The following is a 23,372-nucleotide window of genomic DNA, read 5'->3' as shown; positions in this document are numbered from 1 at the left end:
ATCAAAGTGCATCACCTAGTTGGACTACGTGTCGTACTCTTTAGGGAGTTTGGCCTCTGTTCATTCGGCGACGAAGTCAGCCAACACTTGAGATTTACTGCTCGTCGTGGTTTGTACGTTATTTCAAATGGTAGGAGCTCAATGGACCATTTGGCAATCATGTCGGTGGCCTCTCGGTTGTTTATAATATCATTGAGTGGTACTTCGGAAGCCACTGTGATTGAGCACTCTTGGAAGTAGTGCCCTAGCTTGCGGGATGCCATAAAGACCGCATATGCTATCTTCTGATAATGTGGGTATCGGGATTTGCATGGTGTAAGGACCGTCGATACATAATATACTGGTTTCTGGAGTGGGAATTTATGTCCTTCCTCTTCTGGTTCAACGACGAGCACCGCACTCACCACCTGGTGACTTGCCGATATGTAAAGCAACATTGGGTCACCGATGTTTTGTGCGGCCAGGATGGGGTTGCTTGCTAGAAAAGTTTTTATTTCCTCTAGCCTGGCTGTTGCAGCATCCGTCCACACAAAGTTGTTGGTGCGTCGGAGCAGGCGATACACTGGCAACGCCTTTTCTCCTAATCTGGAGATAAAGTGGCTCAAGGCTGCCACGCACCCGGCTAGTTTTTGGACTTGCTTGAGGTCGGTTGGTGTTGCCAATTGTGACAAGGCTCGAATTTCGGTTGGGTTTGCTTCGATTCCCCTATTGGAGACAATAAACCCGAGTAATTTGCCGGCGGGAACGCCGAAAATGCACTTTTCCGAATTGAGCCTTAGGTCATATGTTCGGAGGTTGTCGAATGTGAGGCGTAAGTCATCCACCAATGATTCAACATGCTTGGTTTTGATGACTAAGTCATCTACATATGCCTCCATGGTCTTGCCGATTTGTTTTTGCAGGCATGTTTGAATCATGCCTTCGTAAGTGGCGCCGGCGTTTTTGTGCAAGAAAGGCGTAGTATTGAAGCAAAAAGGCCCATACGGGGTGATGAATGCCGTTGCTATCGGATCACGGGTTCCGGCAAACCCTTGAGGTTCAAACTCTGGGGTGCGCGCGAAGTTCTTTCCCTCCTTCCGATCTATGCCCTAGCTCGCTAAGGTCTCGCGGACGAACTCGATGGACTCGCAACACAAAGACACAAGGTTTATACTGGTTCGGCCACCGATGTGGTGTAATACCCTACTCCAGTGTGATGGTGGTGGATTGCCTCTTGGGCTGATGATGAACAATACAAGGGGAAGAACAACCTCCTGAGGTTGAGGTGTTCTTGTGCTTGGTGTGCTAAGGGTTGGCCTTAGATCAGATCGGACCCCCCCTTTCGGTAGTGGCTAGTCCTACTTATATAGCCCCTGGTCCTCTCCCCAAATATTGAGCGTTAAGGGAGCCTACAACGGCAGCCAATTTGAAAGGGGACAGCTAGTACATGCTATCCTGACAAAAGGTGGTCTTTGCCTGCCAAAGGTTCTGGTGGTGACGCCGTCCTGGGATCCATGGTGACCTTCGTCCCACCGTCCTTCTGGTCTTGTTCTTGTTGCACCAATATGGAAACCTTTGCCTGATGCCTTGGTACTCCGCGCCTGCACTTGCCTCCTTAGCACCAAAGAGGAAACAAGGACGCTGCGCGCGCTAGCGCCCGCCTAGTGTTGATCGTCATGGCTCACGTCACGAGAGCCTCGCGAGGTTCACACCGCCTTGATATCTCCGCTCCTCGCGAGGCAGCCTGGTGAGGCCGCTCTTGAGGAGGTCTTGCATCGTCCGCCTCGCGAGGCTTGGCCCCTCGCGAGGGTCTTGAATGCCTTGTTGATGATGATGGGCCATACAGACCTGCTAGCAGAACCACGCCATGGGCCGCAGGCAGGCAAGTCTGGGGACCCCCGTTCCCAGAATGCCGGCAGTTGCGGCTTGGTCGGATTCTTACATCTTAATTTGATGGTATCTGGAGTATGCGTCAAAGAAACACAGTGAATCGTGTCTCGCGGTTGCATCGATAATCTGGTCGATGTGAGGTAGTGGGAAGGGGTCCTTAGGGCATGCCTTGTTAAGGTCTTTGAAAACGACACACATGCGCCATGATTTATCCTTCTTTGGTACCATGGCCAGGTTTGCTAGCCAGTCCAGATGTTTGATCTCTTTGATAAACCTGGCTTCGAGTAGCTTGGCGAGCTCCTCCCCATAGCCTGTCGTTTGGGTTCGGAAAATTGCCGGAGCGTTTGCTTGACCGGCTTGTACCCCTTCACTATATTGAGACTATGTTCGGCCAGGGCATGTGGGATTCCTGGCATATCCGAGGGGTGCCAGGAGAAGATGTCCCAATTCTCACGCAGGAATGCGCGTAATGCGGCGTCGACCGTCGGGTCTAGCTGCGCCCCAATGGAAGCTGTTTTCTTGGGATCCATCTGGTGTACTTGAAATTTTACTATCTCGTCCGCTAGCTTGAAAGATGTGGATTTGGGCCTTTTGTCAAGAATTACATCATCCCTATCCACTTTGGAACGTAGTGCGGTGAGTTCCTCGGCCGCTAGGGCTTCAGACAATGCCTCAAGGGCCAGGGATGCAGTTTTATTTTCGGTGCGGAGTGCTATGTCCGGATCACTGGAGATAGTGATAACACCATTGGGCCCAGTCATTTTGAGCATCATATACCCGTAAGTAGGTATAGCTAGAAAGCGTGTGAATGCATCTCGCCCTAACAGGGCATGATATCCACTATTAAAAGGAGCCACCTCGAAGATTATCTCTTCGGACCTATAGTTTTCTAGTGTGCCGAATACCACATCCAGCTTAATTTTTCCCGAGCATCTTGCTTCCCTGCTAGGAATGATTCCCCTAAAGGATGTATTGCTCTACTCAATGTGACTTCTGTCCATTTGGATTTTATTGAGCGTGTCCTTGTAGATGAGGCTCAGTCTGCTTCCATCGTCCATTAGCACTTTAGTGAGCTGAAAACCGTCCACAATTGGGTTGAGGACCAGAGCTGCTCGTGCCGGACTAAGCGTGATCTTGGTTCGTCATCGGCATTGAAAGTAATTGCCGTATCATTCCAAGGGTTTATTGCTGCTACATGGCAGCTTCGACAAGGTCGCGAAGCGCCCGTTTGTGCCGATTATTTGATGAGAAGGTATTGAAGACTGTGAGTACTTCGGGATCGTGTTCCGAAGAGTACTTTGCTGGTGTAGTATTGGTGCCGGAGTATCCAACATGCCAGTAGGTAGTGCATTGGTACGGTATTCGTCATCATGTTTATTTGACAGGGCCTGTCGAGCCATTCTTCGAAGACAGTTCTATGTCCCATAAAGGGCTTGAATTTCTTGTCTATGGGATGATGATTAGGTGCCCCGTGAGGGTGTACCGTTTTTCCCATCCGGGAGATGGCTTAAAGCCCTGCGGTTCCTAGTGGGCTGTCTGAATTTTCCAGGTGCTTTCCATTGCATAGTACTTCTGTACCATGCGTGCCAAATCTGCGAATTGCAGGACACGACGGCGATTGTGGGCATGAAGGATTCCCTCATCCATACAGTTGTTGCGAAATACTGAAATTGCGTCGTGGTTGCAGTAGTCCTTTATCTTGTTTTTAACAAGGAGGAATATGGCCCAAAAGTGATGGACGGTTTCCCGAGGCTGCTGCCGCACATACATTAGGTCGCATATGTCAGAGGAGTTGGAGTTTCTTGGATAATATTGCTTGTGGTGGGTGGGTGGGCTCAAATTCGCACCTTGACCTACCGTGGAATCCAGAGTTTGAAGGATTTCCGAGGTTACCAGCCCAGGCTCCGGACTGTCGAGGGAATTCTTAGGCTTAACGTCTGATTGTGTGTTCGGAGGATAGGGAGTGTCCTCTCGAGGGTGGGTATCCGGTTCTCCCGATTCGGAAATCCGAACATAGTTGGTTCTCAACGTAGGAGAGAAGTTATTGTCAGCTTGTTCCTCCATAACTGCTATCTGATGGGTGATCGGTGGAGATTTAATTTCTCTCTGATCGGATTTAAGCCCGATCCGATCATAGTCAGTTGAGACTCCCAGGGCGGCGATGCGATCTAGCAGTTTGTTCAAATACGATAGATCTGCTGGATACATCTTGTCGGAATATTCAGGGCTGACACAGAGGGGATTTTCGGCGACTTGGGGGATTGCTTTTGGCTTAATGGTCGGACGGGCACCCATAGTGAAATCTCCGAGCCGGAGGGTTTGCCCTGGAGTTAGAGCTCCTTCAGAAGTAATATTCACATTGATGATAGGGCGAACCATCGGTCCTTCAGTTGACGCCACAGAGGAACTCTCAATGAAAACACCAATGTCGGTGTCAAAACCGGTAGATATCGGGTAGGGGGTCCCGAACTGTGCGTCTAAGGATCGATGGTAATAGGAGATAGGGGACACGATGTTTACGCAGGTTCGGGCCCTCTCGACGGAGGTAATACCCTACGTCCTGCTTGATTGACTTTGATGAGTATAGTGGTTACAAGAGTTGATCTACCACGAGATCGTAACTGCTAAACCCTAGATGTCTAGCCTATATGATTATGATTGCCTCTACGGACTAAACCCTCTGGTTCATATAGACACCGGAGGGGGCTAGGGTTGTACAGAGTCGGTTTACAGAGAAAGGAATATACATATCCGCACACTAAGCTTGCCTTCCACGCCAAGGAGAGTCCCATCCGGACACGGGAAAAAGCCTTCCATCTTGTATCTACACGGCCCGTTAGTCCGGCCCATGTCAAATAGCCCGGACGCCCGAGGACCCCTAATACCGGTTTGCAAACGTGATGTACTTGACGTAGTCGAGCCAGTGAGCCTGGAGGCGTTCCTGCCGTCGTACGTTGACGCGCGGCTCAACGGCATGCGGCCATGTTCCAGCATAGGTCGGCTTCGGGGAAGCGGCATCGGTGTGGTTTGAGATGCCCAGCTAGGCGTTGTCGCGGCGGCATTCGTGACTCACTCATTCGAGTTGAACCGACCGGTGGTGGCCTGGCCATGGCGAGGGTGCCACAGCTGGACGTCGGGGAGTTATAAGACGTATAGATGTCCATGTAAGGAAACTATGCCAATTTTGTAAAAAGATACCCACACCCCTCTCCACATTTGCAAATAAATCCTTCCATCATTCATCCTTTTCTCCCACAAGATAAACTACTCATACAATGCATCTTGATGGTCCATGCAACGCACGAGAATCTTGCTAGTAAGAAGCAAATCTCGAGTTTAGCATGAGTCCACGCAGCGGTAGCACCACAAGGCCTGGCGCAGGAGTTACATTTCCCTCCCGGGGCCCGCGGGAGTGAGCTTTAATGGACTCGACAGGTGGCTGGTCCACATGTCATGCTCCTGAAGGGAGATGGGCAGTGGGGCCGAGAGGGGTGAGCCTGTGACGCCCCGAGTCTGATGCGCCAGGTGTCTTCCAGTTATTCGTCCTTGTTGCCATGTCATCATGTGCATCTCATTGCATTCATGTTCGTCTCTTGCATCCGGTCACTTTCGTTGTTGTCCATTTTGGAATCCTACACTCTCATATGCACCAGTTGCACCTTCCAGTTCTGGTTTTGTGAGCGGGAGAAAAACATTCTCGGAATGGGCCAAGAATTGTCAAGTGGCCTTAGTACATCACCGGTAGACCTCCTGTCAAATTTCGTTCCATTTGGAGGTCGTTTGATGCCCCAACAGTTAACTGCGCTAACCGAAACCCTCCTTCCCTTTGCATCCCAACACCCCTTCATAACAGCCCACTAGCCCATCTAAACCCCCTCCATGCTCTCCATCGTGGGATCATGATCGTGTGGGCGAAAACCACACCTCATTTGGACTCTCCTAGCTCCCTCTACCTATAAATAAGCCTCCCCCGTCCAAATTCTTGGACGAAACCCTAGCCTACCTCTTCCTCACGCCGCCGGACATGTCCAGCTGCCACGTTGCCCGGCTAATCGCCTGCCACATCACCTCCGCTGCCGCTTCTAACCAACTGGACGACGCCACCTCAACCCCAGGCCTCGCTGCGCACGCCTCCAGCGTCCCCACACGCGGCGGCTCGCCGGGCCCATCCAGAGCCCGCCAGGGTACGGATCTCCACCGCCGCCGCCCCGCTCCTCCCGTGCCACGCGCTGCCCGACCGTGCCGCCTGCGCCGCCCGGCACTGGCCACCGCGCACCGACGCTTGCTCCGCCGCTCGCACGCCGACCACTGCACGCCGCCACCACCTCGCAAAGCCCGCCGCCACCACGCCCATGCTGCACCCCTCGTCACCGGCCAGCCACCGAGTGACCTTGCCGCCAAAGCTCACCGCCAGTCCGGTCGGCCCTTGTCTTCGTCACTTAGCCGGGAGTCGCGCCGCCTCGCCGGAGCTCCTCTCCAGCCGGATCCGGAAAAGTTGGATCAGATGCACCCATCCATCCATCCAAACGCCCGTCCCCGACCCCAGATCTCCACGTCCCAATCCGTCCCGTCCAGTTTCGTGGGGTATAATTTCTCCAAGTCCCTGAGTTTTTCTTATCATGTGTGCATCTTCTCCATGTCGTAACTTTGTGCATGTTTCTCTGCTTTGCATGTATGATATGTCAAATTGTTCGTCTCTGAGTGCTCTAGATGCTAGTGTTATTTGCATGCATGTTACTGTCCATCTTGATGCCTTAATCATCGTTGCAAGAGTGCTAAGTGATATAACGTACTAAAGTTTGACGTAACTTGATGATTTCTCATTTTCATAGCATTTTGTGTGCTCATCTTTTGTGCATTGATACGTCTCCAACGTATCTATAATTTATGGAGTATTCATGCTATTATATTATCAACCTTGGATGTTTTATATGCATTTATATGCTATTTTATATGGTTTTTGGGACGAACCAATTAACCTAGAGTCCAGTGCTAGTTTCTGTTTTTTCCTTGTTTTTGAGTTTTACAGAAAAGGAATATCAAATGGAGTCCAATTGATGTGCCAATTTTTAATGATTTATTATGGAGCAAAACAAGACCCCGGAGTAAAAGAGTTGGGCTAGCAGAGTCCCGGGGTGTCCATGAGGGTGGGGGGCGCGCCCCCCCAGGCGCGTGGGCCTGCCTTGTGGACGCCTCGGGCACCTCCTTGACGTGAGACCGACGCCAAAAATTCCTATAAATACAGAAACCTCGGAAAATTAACGTAGATCGGGAGTTCCACCGCCAGAAGCCTCTGTAGCCACCAAAAACCAATCTAGGCCCTCTCTGGCACACTACCTGAGGGGCCCATCATCACCGGATGGCATGGAGGAGGATCCCGGAGGTGCCATCATCACCATGAAGGCCAAGGACCAGAGGGAGAACCTCTCCCCATCTAGGGGGGCATGGAGGAGGAAGCACAAGGGGGAGAACCTCTCCTCCTCTCTCTTGGTGGCACCGGAGTGCCATCGAGAGGGGAATCATCGCCGCGGTGATCGTCTTCATCAACATCACCATCCTCATCTCTTTTACGTGGTCCACTCTCCCGCACCCCTCTGTAATCCCTACTTGAACATGGTGCTTTATGCCACATATTATGATCCAATGATGTGTTGCCATCCTATGATGTTTTGAATAGATATCTTTTGTCTTTGGGTTGATTGATGATCTAGATTGGTATGAGTTGTATGTTTTTCTTTGATGTTGTCCTATGGTGCCCTCCGCGTCGTGCAAGCGTGAGGGATTCCCGCTATAGGGTGTTGCAATACGTTTATGATTCACTTATAGTGGGTTGCGTGAGTGACTGAAACACAAACCCGAGTAAGGGGGTTGTTGCGTATGGGAAAAAGAGGACTTGATGCTTTAATGCTATGGTTGGATTTTACCTTAATGATATTTAGTAGTTGCGGATGCTTTCTAGAGTTCCAATCATAAGTGCATATGATCCAAGTAGAGAAAGTATGTTAGCTTATGCCTCTCCCTCATGTGAAACTGCAATAGTGATTACCGGTCTTGTTAATGATTGCCTAGGACAATTCCGCACACCGATCCACCATTATTCCACACTCGCTATTTATAATATTTAGTAATATATTCTAACTTTATGATAACAGCACATACTTTCATATTTTAGCTCTCTGATATCATGCAAAGTTATCCACTTCATACCCACAACATAGTTTTATTTCTCGTTGCTGGATGGAAGCAAACATTCGGTGTACGTAGAGTCGTATCAGTGGCTTGAGAGAATATTGATCTTACCTTTAGCTCCTAGTTTGTTCGACACTCCATACTTATCACTTCCACCTTTGGAAATTGCTACGATGATTCCTTGCACTTGGGGATTATCATGCATCACTACATTTTTAGGAGCATATTCATGCCATCTTTACAGTGGTTCAATCCATGTATTTTTATGTGCCTTGTGGTGACTAGCCCAAGCTTGTGAAGTGTGCCACTTGATGTTTGCTCTTTTCTAAGACTTAGTGATTTTGCTAAGTCTGTACCTGTTACATGAAGTTGCCATATTAAGTTGAAGCTACCATCAATTCCATGCATATATGGATATGCCTAGTTGACATGTTTTGATGTCCATGTTATGCTCTATAATTCCATGTCTTTTCATGCCTCATATATGTCCTGTAGCATATGTTTTCATTGCCATGAACATGCCTAAATGATGTTCCAGTTTGCTGTTAACTTCATGATGCCATGTTGTGAGCTTGTTATTGATTAATCCATGCCTCTTTTGGAGTTGCTCCAATTACTCGTTTTGAAGTATGCTATTAGTACTTTGTCCACATGCCAATTTCGATAATTTTGGAGTTCATGTGACCTCTGTTCCAAGCATGCAAACATGCTATGCTGATGTTGCTGTTTAACACTTGTTGTATCTGTTACAACATTCAAACTTGTCTTGATGGTTCCCACTAGACCTTGAGCCATATGTATATGATGCCTTCATGTTATTTGCTCCTTGTTATGTGTACTTCGATGCCATGCCCTTGATTGCCATATCACTTGCTATAGATTGTCACTTTCTTGTTCTCTAGTTGCCATCATGCTAAATCTGTCTTCCTGTTAACAACATGTTCCTTTTTGCATGAATCATAGTAATTACTCCATGCTTCATATGAACTTGTGCCCTTGGACTAAGTTGAAGTATATAATGTCTACTACATGCCCATGTCTTTTGCATAATTATTAAAGTTGCTATGATTGCTGTTATGTGCCTCCAAACTCAGCATCATAATGTTGCTGTTTTGCATTCCCAGATTCTGAGAATCAACTTATATCATGTTGCATCCTGTCTTGTTGATTTCCATTGACATAGGGCTCATATGGAGATGCTTAGTAATCATGTTTTGCCATGTTTAACCGGTTCTTTAATGCCATGCTTTTGTTTGCCTTGTTCTTGCTCTATATCATCTATGTTTCATGCCTCCAACATGTCAACATATTATTCCTGCTCACATGTATGCCCTATTTGCTTTTTGCTTTTTGCTTTGATCATGTTGGATTAATCCTGATGTGTATGAACTTAAACCTTAATGATATTTTTAGCATGTTGTCTATACTTTGAGTGCATGTCAAGTTGGTGTCCATATGTTTCCTGTAGCATGTTCTTTCCTTGATTGCAAAGTGCTTAGTTGCTGTTTTGGGTAGATTGTGCTTGAAACTTGTATTGAGTGTATGTGTTGAACCGTGGCTCCATTTTGAGCAAGCTCTATATGAAACTTGCTTAGTTCTGCATTTAGTTTCATGTTACCTTGTTCCATCCTTGTTTTGGAGCGTTTGTGATGTTGTTTTACTTGCATCTTTCCATCAATGCCATTTTTAACTTGTTTTGCTCATATCTTCTACGCTGTAACTCCGAATTAAACGAACTTTCTATGTAACTTGACAAGAAAACCGTGTAGATCATCTTGGTGAACTTTAACTTGCTGTTTAACAACTTCAACATAATGTGTTATTCAGATCTGAACCAATTTCGAAATTTGCATATGAGGACTTACTGGAATTGTTATATTTTGTTTCCGGCCTCATTTAAGCTTGCCTTGATGTGTTATTCTTGTATGCATCATCTATTGCCATGAGTAGCATCATATAGACTTGTCATGCATCATACTTGGTTGAGCATCATGTCTTGTTCATGCTTGTGTGTTTACCATGTTGTTTGCTTCTTTCCGGTGGTGCTCCTTCTCGTTAGTTCCCGTTTCGTTGCGATTGTGAGGATTCGTTCGACTACGTGGCTTCATCTTTTTCATGGACTCGTTCTTCTTCCTAGCGGGATGTCAGGCAAGATGACCGTCACCTTGGATCTCACTACTATCTTTGCTATGCTAGTTGTCTCGATGCTATCGCTACATCGCGCTACCTACCACTTGTTTATGAAGCCTCCCAAATTGCCATGATAGCCTCTAACCTTTTCACCCTTACTAGCAAACCGTTGTTTGGCTATGTTGCCGCTTTGCTCAGCCCGTCTAATAGCATTGCTAGTTGCAGGTGTAGTTGCAGTTGCAGGTTGTTCCATGTTGGGACACGGATATCATTGGATATCACAATATGTCTTGTTCCACTAATGCACATATATACTTGGTAAATGGTGGAAGGCTCGGCCTTATGTCTGGTGTTTTGTTCCACTCTTGCCGCCCTAGTTTCCATCATACCGGTGTTATGTTCCTTGATTTTGCATCCGTAACACGATGAGGGGTATGGGGCCCTCTTGAGAGTTTGCTTTGAATAAAACTCTTCCAACAAGGTCCAACATTGGTTTTACCATTTGCCTAATAACAACTAAAACTTGCATCGGGACTTGCCGGCCCACGTGGACTTAATCAACCCCCCGGGCCAATGCTCCACATGAGTGTTGGTCCAAACTGGGCGATGTCTGGGGCCCCCCTAGGCAACAAGGTTCTCAGCCAACCTGATGTCTTGCTCGTCCAGTGTACCCTGAGAACGAGATACGTGCGACTCCTATCAGGCTAGGTCGGTGCATCGGGAGGTCTTGCTGGATTAGTTTTACCATTGTCGAAATGTCTTGTGCACTGGGATTCCGAGTCTGATCGGGTGTCCTGTGATGGTGGATTGTCTCCCGGATCATGAGCTTGTCACAGGCTAAGTTGGGACACCCCTGAAGGCTTTTAACTTTTGAGAGTCGTGCCCGCGGTTATGTGGCAGATGGAAATTTGCTAATATCTGGTTGTAGAGGACTTGAAGTAAACTCAATTAAAATAGACCAACCGTATTGCGTAACCGTGACTATCTCCTTTCGGGGAAGTTTGAGAGGAGAACACGGTTGGGTTATGTTTGAACGTAAGTACTTCAGGATCACTTCTTGATCATTACTAGTTTGCGACCGTTTGCGTAGTTTCTCATCTTACTCTTGTACTCGTATGTTAGCCACCAAACTTTGCTTAGTCGCTGCTGCAACCTCAGCACTTACCCTTTCCATACCCCTTTAAGCTTTTCTAGTCTTGATACCCATGGTAATGGGATTGCTGAGTCCTCATGGCTCACAGATTACTACACCAATAGTTGCATGTACAGGTTATGCGATGATTTTGACACAAGAGCGATGTTTTGCTTGTCTTGGAGTTCTTCTTCTTCTTCGTCGATCTGGGTTAGGTTCCTGGTCGGCTGCCTAGGCTAGCAGGGTGGATGTCGTTCAGTTTCAGATTGTGTTTCATCCGAGGCGGATGTTGTTCTCTTGTATGATGTATTGATGTATTTTTGCGGCATTTGTATGCCTTGTATGTATCCCCAACTATTATGTAATGGTACGTTGTAAAGATATCCACCTTGCAAAAGCGTGCCAATATGCGATTGTATCCTTGGTGGGACATTCGAGGTCCTTTAGGATAGAGTCTCATACTGGGCTGACAAGTTGGTATCAGAGCCTCGACCGACCATAGGATCCCCCTTTTTTGATCGTGTAGTTTGGCCATTGTTGAGTCTAGAAGAAAAGTTTTTTGGAGTCTAGTTATATCGGAAAGTAGGAATTGTTTTTACTCCTCAGCCCCTTCGTCGCTCTGGTGAGAAATCTTGACATAGGTGTTTTGACTTATTCCTCTTCCCCTTCAAATTTTTTTAGAATCACGCAGTTGATTTTCGTTCGTTGCGATGTCAGCTCTTTTCAACCGGCGCACTTCTCTTTGAGTCATTCGATCCTCGTCGTCTTTTGTGAGATCAACCCTTAGTTCTTTATCAATGAAGTTATTTTCCCCGTCCTAAGTTGTTTTCTTTTCCCACCCGCCCACCTTTTTTTCTTGTCGGAGCCGGAGTCCGTAATCAAGTATCCATCTTACTCGTGCGAAGCCTTTGCATTCTTTCCTCAATTATTTCAATCGGTGTTTTTTTCTCTTCAAGTTATTCGTTGGTTCCCCGTTCCAAGTTGCCTTTGTTTTTTCCCGCCCTCCCAACCCTTTTCTTCCCGGAGCCTGAGCCTCTATTCGAGCATCAATTTCGTTCTTGCGAAGCCTCTTCAGTCTTTGCTCAATTGTCTCAACCGGTGAATTCTCGCCTAGTTCTTCATGGTTAGTCTCGTGTTCTTTTTGGTGGATCCAATTCAAGTTTTTCGTTGTTGATCATATTCTTTTCCTCGACTCAAATGTTTCCCTTGCTCGTTCTTCGCTTGCCATTTAATCGTTCCCGACTGATGAAGACATCTCAGAAGATTCGTGTTTGCATTCAATTATTTCAAGGTTGTCACGTCATCAAGTCTTTAAGTTGTTTCGGTGCATCATTTCTCATTTCAACCAATCCTTGTCAACGGTGTTTCTTTTCAGTGGGCCCTAACCCACAGGTCTTTTCCCAGGATCTTACCTGACTCTTCTAATTTTTCCGGAGTTATTCTCAAAATTCTTTTCGAAGTTTGACGTAAGAATGAATTTCATCAGCCAGATGCTTTTCCAAGATCGATTTCAAATCATTTCATTGTTAGCTCAACCTCTTCGCTTTTCATTCTCCTGGAGTATCTCAACAATCTTTGGTGGTTTTCCTCGTCGTCATTCTCAACATTTTAAGATCGAAGAAGAATTTCCCCTAAATCTTGTCCATTCTCTCAGAGATTGGTGGTGCTAGCTATTCCTATCCTCTTATTGTTTCCAATCGTGCGATTCTTTTCTTACCCATCCAGAGTATTTCAGGAGTTGGTTTTCCGTTTCGATTATCTAGAGGCCTCCATTTCAGAAGATTCCTTTGTTCCAACCTTTCAGCTTCGTTCGTTCCCATATTTGTACCGGTGCATCTTTCAAGCATTATTTTAATCAGAAAGTGATCTCTTCGATCTCTTGCATCTCGATTCACTCAAGTATCTTAATTCATTTTCTAGTTCCTCCTGGTGATTCATTCTCTTTCTGCATTCATTTTCAATTCTTATGATGGTTCGTTCAAGATTCTTTCCTTTGTTCTCATATACCAATTCATTCTTTCTTTCCAATCCTATCAGTGGTTCATGAAGACCTTCCCAAGTTTTGTGCTATATCTCCCCTAATCTTTTCCAACACGAATAAGTAGTATGCAAATCCATTGCTTCTCATTGATTTAATTGATGAATGATAAGCATAACATAATTCTTATTATTCTTTCATCAAGTTGTTTAATCTCTTCTTTTCGGAGTTTGTTCGTCATATCACATTCTTGGTTCAAAGTGTTTTCATCTTTTTCTTTTCCGGAGTCCAAAGTTTCCTCGAGCATCTCGTCGGAACCCCCGTCTAAATCATCACAAGGCTTTAATCTTATTATTTTCATCCTTTTAATTCTACCACATCATCCTTTTGTTATCGGAGTTCTTCATAGTGGTTCGTTAAGGATTTAACTCATTCTCGTCGAACAGTTAATTCAGTCTTCAAGTGTTAATCAAGATTCTTCTTGGCGAAGCTCAAGTATCTTTTCTTCTTGCGTCTCGAATTGCTATTAATTCTCCGTATTCTTTTGAAGTGGAGTTTTGTAATTATTCATTCTCAGCTATTCAATCACTTGGGTAGTGGCAGAAATTCACCTCAAGTGTTGAGATGTTTTACATAAGCCCACCCAAATCAATTCTTTTGTTGTTGATTTTGTCAACAACTCCGTTCAACCCTTCTTCATAAGGAGGCTTTTCAAACTCAATGGTGGTAGAAGGTGTCATTTTCTTCTTCATTCTTTTCATTCTACTCTTTCAACTCTTTCAGAGGCATTATGTTGTTTCTCTCGTCAAATATCGTTCCATCTTGTCAAGATCATGATATATTCTTTCCATGTTCAGCTGAAGTGCTGCCTAAATTCTTTCGTTCTTATTCCTTTTCTATCTTCTTCTAACCGGAGTGGTCTAAGAGTCTATCTTATTCCTTGAGCTCTTGATTCTTGTCATAATCATTGGTTCTCTTTTCTGCATGAGTGTTCTCGACCTTGGTTTTCTTCGCTCTTGCGTTCTTGGTTCACCTCTTCCTCTTCTCTTCCGTCTCGTTCCTAAGATCTCGGGATGAGATCTCTTGTTAGTGGAGGAGAGTTGTGAGGCCCGAAGTCCAATGCGCCAGGTGTCTTCCAGTTATTCTTCGTTGTTGCCATGTCATTTTCTTGCGTGTTGCATTTTACCATGTCATCATGTGCATCTCATTTGCATTCATGTTCGTCTCTTACATCCGGTCACCTTCTCCGTATTCCGTTTCAGAATCCGACACTCTCATATGCACCCGGTGCACCTTCCAGTTCTCGTTTCGGGAGCGGGAGAAAAACACTCTCAGCATGGGCCAAGATTTGTCGAGTGTCCTTGGTACATCACCGGTAGACCGCCTGTCAAATTTCGTTGCATTTGGAGGTCGTTTGATGCCCCAATGGTTAACTGCATTAACCGAAACTCTCCTTGTATTTGTAGCCCAGCACCCCTCATAACAGCCCACTAGCCCATCTAAACCCCCTCCATGCTCTCCGTCGTTGGATCACGATCGTGTGGGTGAAAACCACACCTTATTTGGACTCTCCTAGCTCCCTCTACCTATAAATAAGCCTTCCCCGTCCAAATTCGGGGACGAAACCCTAGCCTTCCTCTTCCTCACGCCGCCGGACATGTCCACCCTAACCGGACATGTCCAGCCGCCACGTCGCCCGACCAATCGTGGCCTGACACATCACCTCTGCCGCCTCTTCTAGCCAACCGGAAGCCGCCACCTCACCCCTGGCCTCACCGCGCGCGCCTCCAGCCTCCCCACCCGCGCCGGCCCGCCGGGCACATCCGGAGGCTGCCCGGGCCTGGATCTCCACCGCCGTTGCCCCGCTCCTACCGTCGCCCAGCGCTACATGACCGCGCCGCCCCCCACCGCTTGCTCCGCCGCCCGCGCGCCGGCCACCGTGCGCCGCAGACGCCTCGCAAAGCCCGCCGCCGCCGCGCCCATGTCGCGCCCCTCGTCCCTGGTAGGCCATCGGCTGACCTCGCCGCCACCGGACCCCCTCCACCCAGTCCGGCCGGCCCCCGCCGTCATCGCCTCGCCGGAGCTCCTTTCCGGCTGGATCCGGAAAAGGTGGATCAGATCCACCCATCCATCCATCCAAACGCCCATCCCCGACCCCGGATCTCCTCGTCCTGATCCGTCCCATCCAATTTTCATGGGGTATAATTTCTCCAAGTCCCCATGTTTTTCTTATCATGTGTGCATCTTCTCCATGTCGTAACTTTGTGCATGTTGCTCCGTTTCTCATGTATGCTATGTCAAATTGTTCATCTCTGAGTGCTCTAGATGCTAGTGTCATTTGCATGAATGTTACTGTCCATCTTGATGCCTTAATCATCATTGCAAGAGTGCTAAGTGATATAACCTGCTGAAGTTTGACGTAACTTGCTGATTTGTCATTTTCATATCATTTTGTTTGCTCATCTTTTGTGAATCATGTCTACATGTTTAGGAGCATCTTCATGCCATCTTTACAGTGGTGCAACCCATGTATTTTTATGTGCCTTGTGGTGACTAGCACTAGCTTGTCGAGTGTTCCACTTAATGTTTGCTGTTTTTCGAGACTTATTGATTTTGCTAAGTCTGTAACTGTTACATGAAGTTGCCATGTTAAGTTGAAGCTACCATCAATTCCATGCATATATGGATATGCCTACTTGACATGTTTTGATGTCCATGTTATGCTCTATCATGCCATGTCTTTTGATGCCTCATATATGTCCTGTAGCATATGTTTTCATTGCCATGAACATGCCTAAATGATGTTCCAGTTTGCTATTAACGCCATGGTGCCATGTTGTGAGCTTGTTACTGATTCATCCATGCCTCTTTTGGAGTTGCTCCAATTACATGTTTTGAAGTATGATATGAGTGTTGTGTCCACATGCCAAGTTTGGTAATTTTGGACTTCATATGACCTCTGGTCCAACCATGCAAACATGCTATGCTGATGTTGGTGTTTTACTCTTGTTGAATCTGCTACAACATTCAAACTTGTCTTGATGGTTCCCACTAGACCTTGAGCCATATGTATATGATGCCTTGATGTTATTTGCTCCTTGTTATGTGTACTTCGATGCCATGCCCTTGATTGCCATATAACTTGCTATAGATTGTCTATTTCTTTCTCTCAAGTTGCCATCATGCTAAATCTGTCATCCTGTTAACATCATGTTCCTTTTTGCATGGATCATAGTAATTACTCCATGCTTCATATGAACTTGTGCCCTTGGACTAAGTTGAAGTATATGATGTCTACTACAAGCCATGTCTTTTGCATGATTATTAAAGTTTCTATGATTGCTGTTATGTGCCTCTAAAGTTAGCATCATAATGTTACTGTTTTGCATTCCCAGATTTCCTCTTAAGTCTGAGAATCAGCTTATATCATGTTGCATCTTGTCTTATTGATTGCCATTGATCTAGGGCTCATATGGAGATGCTTAGTAATCATTTTTTGCAATGTTTAACCTGTTCTTTAATGCCATGATTTTTTTTTCCATTTTCCTGGAATATATCATCTTTGTTTCACGCCTCCAACATGGCAACATGTTATTCCTGCTCACATCTATGCTCTGTTTTTCACTAAGTCACAATCTGTGTTATTAAGTTGCTTTTTGCTTTGATCATGTTGGATTAATCCTGATGCCTATGAACTTGAACCTTAATGATATTTGAAGCATGTTGTATTTCCTTTGAGTGCTCGCAAGTTGGTGTCCATATGTTTCTTGTAGCATGGTCTTTCCTTTATTGCAAAGTGCTTAGTTGCTGTTTTGGGTAGATTGTGCTTGAAACTTGTATTGAGTGTATGTATTGAACGATGGCTCCGTTTTGAGCATGCTCTTTATGAAACTTGCTTAGTTTTGCATGTAGTTTAATGTTACCTTGTTGCATCCTTGTTTTGGAGCGTTTGTGATGTTGTTTTACTTGCATCTTTGCTTCAATGCCATGTTTTACTTGTTTTGCTCATATCTTCTAGGCCGTAGCTCTGAATTGACCGAACTTTATATGTAACTTGGCTAGAAAACCGTGTAAATCATCTTGGTGCACTTTAACTTGCTGTTTAACAACTTCAACATAATGTGTTATCAGATCTGAACCAATTTCGAAATTTGCATATGAGGACTTACCAGAAATTTTTATATTTTGTTTCCGGCAACATTTAAACTTGCCTTGATGTGTTGTTCTTGTATGCATCATATCTTGTCATGAGTAGCATCATATAGACTTGTCATGCATCATACTTGGTTGAGCATCATGTCTTGTTCATGCTTGTGTGTTTACCATGTTGTTTGCCTCTTGCCAGTTGTGCTCCTTCTCGTTAGTTCCTGTTTCGTTGCGATTGTGAGGATTCGTTCGACTACGTGGCTTCATCTTCTTCATGGACTAGTTCTTCTTCCTAGCGGGATTTCAGGCAAGATGACCGTCACCTTGGATCTCAATACTATCTTTGCTATGCTAGTTGTCTCGATGCTATGGCTAGGTCGCGCTACCTACCACTTGTTTATGAAGCCTCCCAAATTGGCATGATAGCCTCTAACCTTTTCACCCTTCCTAGGAAATCGTTGTTTGGCTATGTTACCGCTTTGGTCAGCCCATCTAATAGCGTTGCTAGTTGTAGGTGCAGTTGTAGGTTGTTTCATGTTGGGACATGGATATCATGGGATATCACAATATCTCTTATTTAATTAATGCACATATATACTTGGTAAAGGGTGGAAGGCTTGGCCTTATGCCTGGTGTTTTGTTCCACTCTTGCCGCCCTAGTTTCCGTCATACCGGTGTTATGTTCCTTGATTTTGCATCCCTAACATGATGAGGGGTATGGGCCCCTCTTGATAGTTCCCTTTGAATAAAACTCTTCTAGCAAGGCCCAACATTGGTTTTACCATTTGCCTAATAACAACTAAAACTTGCATAGGGACTTGCCGTGTGACGCCCTGAGACCGATGTGCCAGGTGTCTTCCAGTTATTCGCTGTTGTTGCTTTGTCATTCGCTTGCGCGTTACATCTTGCCATGTCATCATGTGCATTGCATCATCATGTTTTCAAAACTTGCATCCGTCCCGGTCTCCTCGTTCTTTCCGTTGTCCATTCTGAGCCCAGGCACACTTGCACGCGCCCGTGGCACCTCCGAAATATTATTTTATAAGTGGCCAGAAAATGTTCTCAGAATGGGGTGAAAGACCGCCTGCCAAGTTTCATCGCATTCGGAGTCCGTTTGATGCCCCAACGGATAACATATAGCGGCACTATAGCTGGTCACATGCCGGACATTTTCGGCCTCCAAAACCGTTGCCAGGCTGCCTTCTCTTCTCTCCTCTCAGCCCATCGCACTCTCCACAGCCCACCTAGCCCATCTAACCCCTCCTCTCCGACCGGATCCATCGGATCACGATCGGAGGGCTCCAGAAGCCCCCAAATCGCCTAACCTACTCCCTGTGTCTATACAATCTCATTCCCCTTCCAATTTTGGAACCCTAACGCCCCTCCACCTACCTCTAGCCTCCTCTTCAGGATCCCCACAACCGCCAACCACCTTCTCCTCAAATTCCGGGGCCAGCCACCGCGTCCCCGCCACTTGGCGAGCTCTGATTCGCCGCGCCGCCGCCTCCAGCCAATGGCGCATGGCCACGTCGCCTCCCTATCTCCAATCCACCGAGCAAGGATCGCAAGGCCCATCTGCAGCCCGCCCTGGGCTGCACCGTGCCCGAAGCCACCCACAATCGCTGCCCGGATCCCGTTCCCCACCCCCCGCAGCTCCTCCTCCTCTCGAGTGCCTGCGCTGCCACCCGCTCAGCCCCGCCGGCACACCGCCGAGATCCACCCAGCCACAGATGAGCACCGTCGTGCCTCCTCCCTCCATTTCCTTGGCGCTCATGCCCTTCCCCGTGCCCCTGCAGGATGCCGCACGTCGCCTCCTATGCTCCTCGCCGCCGGCCGTCGCCCGAAGCTCGAGCTCGTGCCGCCCCGACCTCCGCAACCGCCGCCGTTGCCCGGAACGGGCCCCCAACATCCGGATCTGGCATCCTCCGCCACGGATCCGCTCCCTGCACCCGTTTCGGTCCTACCTCCATCGACCCCGTCGCCGGAGCACTGGACCCCCTCTGCCTAGGCCACATGACACCGGCCCAGCCGCCAGGCCCAGCGGCGCCCGGCCTGCCAAGCCTCAACCCCGACTGGGCCTCAGCCCGATGTGAGCAGCCACCCGACCCCCCTATGCACTGTTGGCCCAGCGTGTTTCAGCCCGTTATATTTTTTCCTGTCTCACGAATTTCTCTATTATTCAGGATTTACCTATTTTACAGCTTGCACCCTCACGTTCATGCATATCATATCTCACTAACCGTGCATCGAATCTAAATAAACTTTATATGTAAAATGCTTAGAATTTCATCTAGTTTCATAATATGCAACCTTCAACCGTGTTCAAAATGTTGTTTGTGTTTAGTTTGCATAATGCCTTGTTAAAATGATTTATTTCATAACTAAATAACCGTAGCTCCAAATTTAATAAACTTTATATGTAAATGGGGTAGAAAAATGCCTAGTTTAACATGGGGGCATTACTTTGCGTGTTTAACAACAATAAAATATGCTTTACAACAGAACAGTAACGAATCTAAAATATGCACATGAGGATTTTCCGGACTTGTTGCTTGTCGTTCCGGCCTCTTTTAAACTTTCCTAGATACGTAGTTTTATTATGCTTCACCTCTTGCCATGTTTAACAACATTTAATATTGTTGGGTACATAAACGAGAGAGAACTAAATAAGTCATGTGGTGTGTCGTCAATATGCAACTCGTTGCATATTGAGCTCCATTTAAGTTGTAGTATTGTTTGTGCACTTTGCCATGCCATGCCTCATTAAACCGGACATGCATCATACTTGGCTGTGCATCATGCCATGTTCATGTGATAGTTGTTTACTATGTTGCTTGCTTCTTTCCAGGTTGCTTCTCTCGTTAGCTTCGGTTCCGTTCCGGAGTTGTGAAGATTCATTCGACTACATCTGTTTGTCTTCTTCATGGACTCGTTCTTCTTCCTTGAGGGATTTCAGGCAAGATGACCATACCCTCGATATCACTTCTATCTTTGCTTGCTAATTGTTCACTCTACCGCTATGTTTTGCTACCTACCACTTGTTATATCATGCCTCCCATATTACCATGTCAAGCCTCTAATCCACCTTCCTAGCAAACCGTTGTTTGGCTAAGTTCGCTTTTGCTCAGCCCCTCTTATAGCGTTGTTAGTTGCAGGTGAAGTTGAAGTTTGTTCCATGTTGGAACATGGATATGTTGGGATATCATAATGTCTCTTATTTAATTAATCCATCTATATACTTGGTAAAGGGTGGAAGGCTCGGCCTTAAGCCTGGTCTTTTGTTCCACTCTTGCCGCCCTAGTTTCCGTCATACCGATGTTATGTTCCTTGATTTTGCGTTCCTTACACGGTTGGGTGTTATGGGAACCCCTTGACAGTTCGCTTTGAATAAAACTCCTCCAGCAAGGCCCAACCTTGGTTTCACATTTTCCTAACAACCTATACTTTTCCCTTGGGAGTCACGCTCCTAAGGGTCATCTATATTTTTAACCCCCTGGGGCCAGTGCTTCTCTAAGTGTTGGTCCGAACTGGGCGATGTCCGGCGCCCTTGGGCAACTAGGGTCTATGCCAACCGGCGTCTTGCACATCCGGTGTGCCCTGATAATGAGATATGTGCAGCTCCTATCGGGATTTGTCGGCACATTTGGGCGGTCTTGCTGGTCTTGTTTTACCATTATCGAAATGTCTTGTAACCAGGTTTCCGAGACTAATCGGGTCTTCCCGGGAGAAGGAATATCCTTCTTTGACCGTGAGAGCTTGTGATGGGCTAAGTTGGGAGACCCCTATAGGGTATAAACTTTGGGCCATTTGCATTTATGTCCCTAACTCGAACCACCTAATGAGATATACCCCTAATTCGAAAGCCTGCTCAAATTTTCCCCTCCGCTGTTAGGTGCCCTTATAGAAATGCCTTTCTACACCATTACCGTTCGGTCAAATAGCTTTGACCGTCCTGAAAAAATAGTACAAAAAATCTAAAATTTTGTGAGATCGAAGATACTCATGTGCCCAAGGTGTGTGCAAATTTTTGTGCTATTTAGACATTCCAGGAGCTCGTGGCAAGGAAAAACAGTTAATCTGCACGCTTGTGAACTATAATTTTGAAATAAAATAGCAAGAAAATTTAAAAAAATATGAAATTTTTTGGCATCAAAGTGGCTTGGGTGGTGCTTGCAAGTTTTTGTGATCAAATGACATGCGAGGAGCTCTAGCAACAAAAAACAAAATAGTCATTTTTCCCAAGTTTTTTCCCGAGCCAAATTTTGTTTTTTTTCTCCACAAGCCCCTCCAATGTCCAAACACAACAAAAATTTGCACGCAGCTTGCAGACTCGCGCCTCTTTGATACCAAAAAAATTCATATTTTTTTGAATTTTCTTGCTATTTTTTGAATTTACTGTTCACAAGCGTACATATTTATTGTTTTTACTCTCACAAGAGCTCCTAGAATGTGCAAACAGTATGAAAATTTTCACACACCTTGCGAACCTGAGTATCTTTGATCCCACAAATATTCTGATTTTTTAGATTTTTTTTGCTATTTTTTTCAGGACGGTCAATGCCCTTTGACCGACTTTGACCTGCTTTGACCGGACGGTAATGGCACAGAAGGGTATTTCTGTAAGTGCACCTAATGATGGAGGGGCAAATTTGAGCAGGCTTTGAAATTAGGGGTAAATCTGAGAGAGGGGGCAAATGAGGGGCATAGATGTAAATGTCCCATAAACTTTGGAGAGCCGTGCCCGCGATTATGTGGCAGATGGGAATTTGTTAATATCCGGTTGTAGCGAACTTGACACTTGACTTAATTAAAATGCATCAACCGCGTGTGTAGCCGTGATGGTCTCTTTTCGGCAGAGTCCGCGAAGTGAACACGGTCTTGTGTTATGCTTGAACGTAAGTAGTTTCAGGATCACTTCTTGATCACTTCTAGTTTCTCGACCGTTGCATTGCTTCTCTTCTCACTCTTATTTTGCGTATGTTAGCCACCATATATGCTTAGTTCTTTATGTAGCTCCACCTCACTACCCTATCCTACCCATAAGCTTAAATAGTCTTGATCAAGCGGGTGTGAGATTGCTGAGTCCTTGTGACTCACAAATACTTCCAAACAGTTTCAGGTGCCAATGATACAAGTGCAGGTGACACAACCGAGCTCAAGTGGGATCTCGATGAAGATCTTGGTCGGTGTTATGTGTCTTTTTCGGTTGATCAGTAGTAGTGCCCAGTTTGGACGATCGGGGATCTAGCATTTGGGGTTGTCTTCTTTTCTTTTGGTTTCGTAGTCGGACCTTTGATTGTACTCTGGATGATGTATGTTTAACTTGTTATTTGTGTGAAGCGGCGATTGTAAGCCAACTCTTTATCCCTTTCTTATTTAGTACATGGGATTGTGTGAAGATTACCCCACTTGCGACTAAACCACCATTCGGTTATGCCTCTAAGTTGTGCCTCGACACGTGGGAGATATAGCCGCATCGTGGGTGTTACAAGTTGGTAATCAGAGCCATCCCCGACTTAGGATCCCCCTGCTTGATCGAATCGCTGACGTTGTTGAGTCTAGAACAAAATGCTTTGAGTCTTAGGATTATATATATCGGAGAGTAGGATTCTTTTTACTCCTTAGTCCCTTCGTTGTTCTGGTGAGGCCTCCTGGCGTAGAAGTTTTGACTTTTCTCTCCTCAAATTTCACAAAAAAATTAGGATCATGCGGGTATCTTGGAATCGTTCCGATAGTCTCGTGACAAGAACATTGTTCTTGGTGCCTCCTGACATTTAGGGGTTGTGGCAGTGTCCCGGGGAGTTGAGCTCCGAGGTGCTGTCATCACAATTTTATCGTTGCAGTTCTGGAATACTTGAGTTCGCCGACATGGAGAATCACTTTTATGAAGATGTTGGTGAGATAACCTTGACGCCACCCAGTACTGGG

The 23,372-nt window shown here is 46.2% G+C and overlaps 1 protein-coding gene across 2 annotated transcripts; it reads left to right on the top strand.

Annotated features, from left to right (window-relative positions):
• The first annotated feature begins 14,929 nt into the window (after nucleotides 1-14,929).
• Nucleotides 14,930-22,811, top strand: LOC147964875 (uncharacterized). 2 transcript variants are annotated; one of them, XR_015607204.1, is made up of 4 exons: nucleotides 14,930-15,497; nucleotides 17,644-17,751; nucleotides 20,293-20,400; nucleotides 21,994-22,811. XR_015607204.1 is itself a non-coding variant. In XM_087526558.1 (3 exons), the coding sequence occupies exons 1-3, from the start codon at nucleotides 15,187-15,189 to the stop codon at nucleotides 22,010-22,012; spliced, it is 438 nt and encodes a 145-aa protein (XP_087382684.1). In that variant the 5' UTR covers nucleotides 14,930-15,186; the 3' UTR covers nucleotides 22,013-22,811. The 2 variants fall into 2 exon arrangements, 1 of the variants encoding a protein (XP_087382684.1); XM_087526558.1 differs by lacking the exon at nucleotides 17,644-17,751.
• The last annotated feature ends 561 nt before the right edge of the window (nucleotides 22,812-23,372 follow it).

This window comes from Triticum urartu, chromosome 6A (assembly GCF_056163025.1).
Source record: "Triticum urartu cultivar PI428250 chromosome 6A, HENAU_Tu73, whole genome shotgun sequence".
Lineage (NCBI taxonomy): Eukaryota > Viridiplantae > Streptophyta > Magnoliopsida > Poales > Poaceae > Triticum > Triticum urartu.
Note: the sequence above shows the minus strand (reverse complement) of the source record. Positions and strands in the feature narration are given on the sequence as shown.

What these genes read in the sequence shown, in the direction of transcription:
- LOC147964875 (XM_087526558.1), top strand. Translation starts at nt 15,187, where the DNA reads ATGACCGCGCCGCCCCCCACCGCTTGCTCCGCCGCCCGCGCGCCGGCC. An exon ending in TCCCATCCAATTTTCATGGG is followed by an intron (nt 15,498 to 20,292) that starts GTATAATTTCTC and finishes GCTTCTTTCCAG; the next exon opens with GTTGCTTCTCTCGTTAGCTT.